This window comes from Drosophila bipectinata, chromosome 3L, assembly GCF_030179905.1.
Source record: "Drosophila bipectinata strain 14024-0381.07 chromosome 3L, DbipHiC1v2, whole genome shotgun sequence".
In the NCBI taxonomy this organism is placed as follows: Eukaryota; Metazoa; Arthropoda; class Insecta; order Diptera; family Drosophilidae; genus Drosophila; species Drosophila bipectinata.
The window spans coordinates 21,510,518-21,517,438 of record NC_091738.1 but is presented as its reverse complement, the minus strand read 5'-3'; the positions used below and the strand labels follow the sequence as shown (position 1 = coordinate 21,517,438).

The 6,921-nt window shown below is 36.7% G+C and overlaps 1 protein-coding gene and 1 long non-coding RNA gene across 2 annotated transcripts; one reads left to right on the top strand and one right to left on the bottom strand.

Moving 5' to 3' along the window:
• Nucleotides 1-1,386: 1,386 nt before the first annotated feature.
• LOC108129108 (keratin-associated protein 20-2) lies at nucleotides 1,387-1,850 on the top strand. Its single transcript, XM_017247033.3, has 2 exons — nucleotides 1,387-1,693; nucleotides 1,780-1,850. The coding sequence occupies exons 1-2, from the start codon at nucleotides 1,387-1,389 to the stop codon at nucleotides 1,848-1,850; spliced, it is 378 nt and encodes a 125-aa protein (XP_017102522.2).
• A 2,561-nt stretch (nucleotides 1,851-4,411) lies between these two features.
• On the bottom strand, nucleotides 4,412-6,047 carry LOC138926277 (uncharacterized). The gene is made up of 3 exons (XR_011442740.1): nucleotides 5,880-6,047; nucleotides 5,175-5,811; nucleotides 4,412-4,580 (listed from the first exon to the last, which is right to left on the bottom strand). It is a non-coding gene; the product is annotated as an uncharacterized lncRNA (long non-coding RNA).
• Nucleotides 6,048-6,921: the final 874 nt, after the last annotated feature.

Below are 6,921 nucleotides of genomic sequence, written 5' to 3'. Positions count from 1 at the left end.
ACGTAGTTTAAGGTATTTTATTGGGTCATTACAAAGAATATTATGCAGATTTTTTTTATGATATTATGTAAATGAATGTTTAAAGAATTTTGCGGATTTTTCCGTAATCTACTATCCTATGTAACCTGTTTAAAATAATAATCTGCCATAAAACCAATTTTTGGAAAAAACGAAAGTAAATGTTTAAAGCGAAGTGAGCCAAAGGGGCAAAAATGGTGACCCTTGACACTCGCCGCCAAACTCAATCAACCCAAGCTTACGAGAAACAGGGTGCCTGGAAATCTGTGCACCACCGGACTTGAGCATGCGCACACCGCACTCACGGCGAAAGAACTCACTCAATCGGAGCGCAATGCAATAATGCAACACCTACGCGGCACTGAAGCACACCTGTGCAGCCTGATGTAATACGGCAGGCGCCGCAGAGAACGGGGCAGAAAACGGAGGGGGCAGAGGGACCGAGAGAAGGAAGGAACAGCTGCATGGAGACCTGAAATGTGGACAGGGCTATTGTGCGGAGTCCGCCATTGTTGGCCAGTGTAATGACACACACCTGCACAAATGAGTGCAATGCGAGGAAACTGTTTAAAATATTTATGAATGAATTTTAGTATACCAGCGCTCTGAAGAAAAGTTCCTTTCAAATGTAACTAAAATAAGACAATAAATGTGGTTCTTAAGTTTATTGTTTTTATCATGATATAATAGTAAAATAGCTATGGAATTGGCCACCGAAGCATGGCCAAGGGTAAACACCTAGTCTGAAAGTCCTTCACAATGAACTTCTGGCCAAGAGGCCAACTAATCACAGTGAAAAACCCAATATAATAGCCGAAAATATTACGGTCGACCTCATCCGAAGGGCGTTGATGAGCATTGACCACTGGGGCTGGAGCAGGCAATGAACCTTAAAGAGTGGAAACCACCATCGAAGTCCGCACATGACTGACCCGCTTAGTCAACATGTTTTAAGGTTAATGACTGTGTTTACACAAAGCAATTGGGAACCCCTGCCCAAAAAATCAGTTAACTAATTTAAATAGATAGCAAAATGGTCATGGGAATATGCTGGTGAGTAACTCCATCGGGCACTGCAAAAAGCTGTTATTGTTTCATATTTATTTTGTTGAGGGCCGGCCTGCCGAAAGGGTTCGATATACGTTTATTTGGGATTTCGAAAAATTGCGTATACGCCGCCTGGGTCACGCACGAACGAGCAAACCCAGTGGCGGCTGATGGGCGCCCGATTAAGCTCCATTAAAAAAACGTTTTATGCTTTTTAAATGACCAACACTGGGTGGCTAACTCTATAAAAACAGTTAGCAGCGAAATTTCGGCATTCAGTCCACATTCGAGGATTATCCACGACTAACAGGCCGCACAACCATGTCAGCGAAACAGACAAGTAGTTACCTCCGGCTGGCTTTGATTTTAGCCGTAACGGTTTTGAGGTGCGCCGAGAGCCAGTACTACGGATACCCTTACTACGGCGTGGGGACGGGGGCGGGTGCGGGGGCAGGAGCCGGCTCTGCGTACGGCAATGTGTACGGCAACGGCATTTACGGCTATCCCAGTTACGGAGGCTATCCGTACTACTCGTACCCCAGCTACAACCCCTACTCGATGTACGGCGGGTACGGGCAGTACGGGGGCTACCCCTACAGCGGATACCCCTACGGAGGCAGTGGCATCAGTAAGTACCGACACTCATAGTTTCCGCCACAAGAGTTCCTCAGTACCTGTCATCTAATAGTGTTTTGGACTTGTTTCCTTCTCTAGACACGGCCTACGCCAGCAGCAGCGGAGGCTTCGCCACGGCCAGTGCGGGCGGAAATGGATACTACGGCTAATCCTCGCCAGCAGTGATATTCCCCACTTAAGCTAGTTGAACTATACATAAGAATTAGTTAAGAACTCCTACTAATTTAGTGTGCCAGCACAAGAAAATAAAGAATATTGTAAATACTGTACCTACACTTTTTTAATTAAAACGTTTTTTGTTAAAAAAAAAAAAGTAGTTCTGACGAAAGTGGGTAAATAGAATAATTTACACAATGTCATAAATATAGCATTGATCATAAATTGACTCTACCTCTAATCTTAACTATTGCGAAATTGAACTTCGTCACCGGTCCCACCAGTTGGTGTTTCAAAATATTAAAAATAGGTCGGAAAATTTTGAAAAAAATGTGAAAAACCTTTGACTACCTATGGCTCCACATTCACAGTGACTAGTTTATAAAGCAACAAAATAGACACTAAGAAATAAAAGCCCTTGCAAGTCGAAATTTATCATTCATAATTGCTCCTCTAAATCAATTAAAGTCAATTCTACATGATCCGCATATAACATTTCCCCAAGAGCATCCAAAAAAGTCAATTATTTGAGAACATTGAGAGAATAATCCATTCTCTTACCTCATACATTCAAGAAACCCATCCACTGCAATAGGACTAGATCAGATTCTATTAAGTAAAACGAAACTTCGCCCAGGAAAATTTAATTTTTCCATATTATTTTGAGGAATATATGTTCCTAGAATCGGTCCTTTTTTTTAGTTTCTCATCAAGATAATGTAAAAATTTTCCCCAAAATTTACCAATAATCTGCCTTATATATACAAAAAATAGTGACTAGTGACAGTGACTAGGCTGAGAAAAATTTTCAAAAATCTTCATAAAAACATCCTCGACGCTTGTATGAGCGCTCCCGGCCATTTCATAGCCTCCAAGTAATGGGACGAAACGATTATGTCCCTTTTCTGGTGGACTAAGACATAGGTAACATAAAACAAGAAAGCAAAGCTAACTTCGGGCGGAGCCGAAGTTGATATACCCTTGCAGTTAAAACCGGATATATATCGCAAACATCGGATATAGTTGGCCGATCCTTATGGGAATAGGAATATATATTCCAATTTATTACAATACAAAATCTAAAAAAAGTCCCAAACTTCTATCTTCAAAAATACGAAAGTTGATATTTCTACCAAATACCATTTCCGATCGTTCAGTTATATGGCAGCTATAGGATATAGTCGGCCGATCCTAATGAAATTTGGTAGGTCGGATCAACTGACCAAATATATAATCTGTACCAAGTTCCTTTCTATCTTCAAAAACACGAAAGTTGGGTCATTTCCGATCAATCAGTTATATGGCAGCTATAGAATATAGTCGGCCGATCCTTATGAAATTTGGCATGTCGTAATGTTTTGCCAAAAATAGCTCTCATGTCAAATTTGAACTTTCTAACTGAATGTCTCTAACTTTAAAAACACCAAAGTTATACCATTTCCGATCAATCAGTTATATGGCAGCTATAGGATATAGTCGGCCGATCCGGGCCGTTCCGACTTATATACTGCGTGCAAAGGATAGAAGGGTGTGTGCAAAGTTTCAAGACGATAGCTTTAAAACTGAGAGACTAGTTTGCGTAGAAACAGACAGACGGACAGACAGACGGACAGACAGACGGACAGACGGACAGACGGACATGCTCATATCAACTCAGGAGGTGATCCTGATCAAGAATATATATACTTTATAGGGTCTGAGATGTCTCCTTCACTGCGTTGCACACTTTTGACCAAAATTATAATACCCTCTGCAAGGGTATAAAGATAATCAGGTGTGTAGTGTACGGAGTGAATAGCTTCCCCGCGAAAACTATTTCACGACAAAACAAATTCGCCTGCGGATGGCCCCCTTGGATGGACAGCAGTAAAAAGCCCCGATACGTTACAGGAATATCACTATTTACAGATTCTTTATTGTATTATGTTAAACATGCAATTATCAAGTATACATACTATCAAGTAAGCAATAAAGTATGTGATTGCTTACTTCAAATTGACGTTCCCAGTCAAAAGTTTTATATACTGTGATAAATCCTTGACATTCAACATAGAATGTATCATTATTTTTCCCAAGTTTTTTTCAATTCGACAATCTTCTTGTTTCATGAAAACATTATCATCTCCACATTCCATGAACTGATCAAAATCTTTTTCAGACTTCACTAATTGACATAAATAATTTTTAAATTGTTCAAATGATATGTATCGCATATTGGAACCATTTTGGCTTATTGGTCGGTGATATCTACATCGAACATCCAACGACGTGGAGCTAGCGACTTGATCTGAGTGTATTCGATATTTTCTTCAATCAAAGTTGGTTCGTTGTTTGTGGTTATTATTAAGGTGCTATCAAATAATGCATCCTGAATAAGCTTTGTTAGTTTCGGCATTTGCCGAGCACACATTTAATCCTAAAGAATATTCGATTTGCTTTTATGTCTCCAACAATGTTGAACAAGTTTAAAAAATTGGAATGCCACAATACAGGCACCTTTAGCCAAATTTTTAATGAATTTACTTATTTAAGCACTTACTTATTTAAGTAAATTCATTAAAAATTTGGCTAAAGGTGCATGTATTGTGGCATTCCAATTTTCTAAACTTGTTCAACATGGTTGGAGACATAAAAGCAAATCGAATATTTTTTAGGATTAAATGTGCGCTGGATCTACGACGTGGCCACAAATGATTAAGACACATAAAAGCACTGTACAATAACTGAAACGACACAAAATAAAAGGTTTTTTTTACTTCAAAGAAAAACAAGAAAGGAAAGCTAACTTCGTGCGTATCCGAAGTTAATATACCCTTGCAGTAAAGATCAGATATATATATCAAAAATCGGATATAGTTGGCCGATACTCATACGAATTTTATTATAAAAAGAATAAAAATTTCTTAGAATAAAAAATTAAAAAAAGTCCCATTCAGTTATTTGGCAGCTATAATATATAGTATAATTAATATATACGATCATTTTTAAGGCTGATCAGTTGACTTTAAGTACAACCCATAGAAAAGATAATCCCTCTAACTTAGGAAATACCAAAGTTATGGCATTTCCGATCGATGACTTATAGACACATGGACAGACAGACGGGGAGACGGACATGCTACACTCAGGAGTAGGTCCTGATCAAGAATATGGGGGTCGGATTTGTGTCATTTACTGCGTTGGACTTTTGACCAGAATTATAATACCCTCTGCAAGGATATAAAATAATATGTACTATATATATAAATAAATAAAAAGAGTTATAAAAATAAAATGGTATACTATTTGTTACTTCCTTTTCCTCCTTATTAACTTACCTCCATTTCTGAGTTTACTGCCAAAGAGCTGGATGCTAGCAAATGGCACACCTGATTTTCATTGAGGCAAAGAAACTCACGACTGGATAGTATTATCAAAGTTGATTTGGATATGCGGCTAGACATCAGTTCGTTCATCTCAACAAGTTCGTACGCGTGACGCCCTTCATACATTATATTAAATGCTGAAAACTTGGTATAGATAGGACTATTTATAATGTTCCAGAGATGCTCAAGTAGCTCAGTTATTTCTAAGTATGACGCAGCTCTGAGAACTTCGGGCATATTAAGCATGGGTATTTTTCCCCTTTCCGAAATCATCCATTGATAAATGTTACTGAAGCCACTTGGAGACAATTGATGTGTGGAAATATTCAAAATATTTTTTTCCAAATTATTAAACATTCGTTTTGCGTAAAGTTTTAATATGATGGAGTGGCACATAAAAGTATGATCCCTTATATTTATTATAGTGTCAGTGTGTTTATTGGCTTGAATGTTTTTTACCACAACAGTGGCTGGTGGAACTTTGTGCGTCAGTAAAATAATGTTTTCTTCTTTGTTTCGTTTTATATCACCTAAACTTTTTTCCACCTTAGAAAGTAACTTACACTCCTCTTCGAATTTTGAATAAGTCCTTTAGAGAAAAAATTATAAGAATTTAATATCACATTAAATGATTAGTTCGATTACTTCATAACTTACATGCGAAAGTGTCCTGGCCGTGGGTCATTGAAGATTGTATTTAAATATGGTCGACTTTTGTGCATTTTGCTGATGTTTAATATATATATGTATGTATAACTTTGTTACGATGATTGTTTGAATCAGAAATTGTTTGAATTGGTTGCTTTGTTATTACCTAACATATTTTTACACACACTAAACCAAAAATTTCAGGGACTGTTAACCTTTTGATATGATGACATCCATGATCAAATTAATATAATAATGTATAATTGTATCATGATGACATCTATAAAATTTTTAGTGTAATTGGTTTTGGTCTCCTTTAAAATTTGTTTTAAATTGGTTTTCTTAAAATTGGAAAATCTCCTTAAAATTGGTTTATGTTTGCCCAAAGACCTAAAATTAATACAATTAAAAAAAACAAGAAAGCGAAGCATATTTGTGGCGGTGCCAGGTTTATATATCCTTACAAATCGAACATATATCGCTAATATTAGATATAGTTGGCCGACTCTTTTGAGAATATCATAATAAAACTAATTTATAAAAATACGAAATATAAAAAAAAAGTCACAAGGTTCTAAATTTAAAAATAATAAAGCTGGTATTTTTACCAAATACCATTTCCGATCGTTCATCTATAAGGTTTAGTCCGCCGATCCTTATAAAATTTGTTACGTATAGGTATATTTTTGCCTATGTATAGGTATAGTATATTACTTGCAAGCACTGCAAACAAAAAATAAAAACACGTGTAATAGCCATGCAAAAGTTGGAGTGCACAACAAAAATTGAAATTTTATTGAAGCAAGAAATTTTTTTGCAATATTTGCATAGGTGTAAACATTTGTGCAAACTTTTGCTTCAAACTATTTTCAACTTGCTGCAAATCGTGTGTACCTAGCTTAAGAAGAATTGAACTAAAATGGAAATAATGGATGGAAATAAAAAGTATTGTTTCACAATCTAGGACCGTTTTTTATTTTTACTTTTTGGTCTTTTTATTTGCTTCTTAAATGCTTTTATTTTCCTTCTCATAGCCCAAGTACCAAATTTT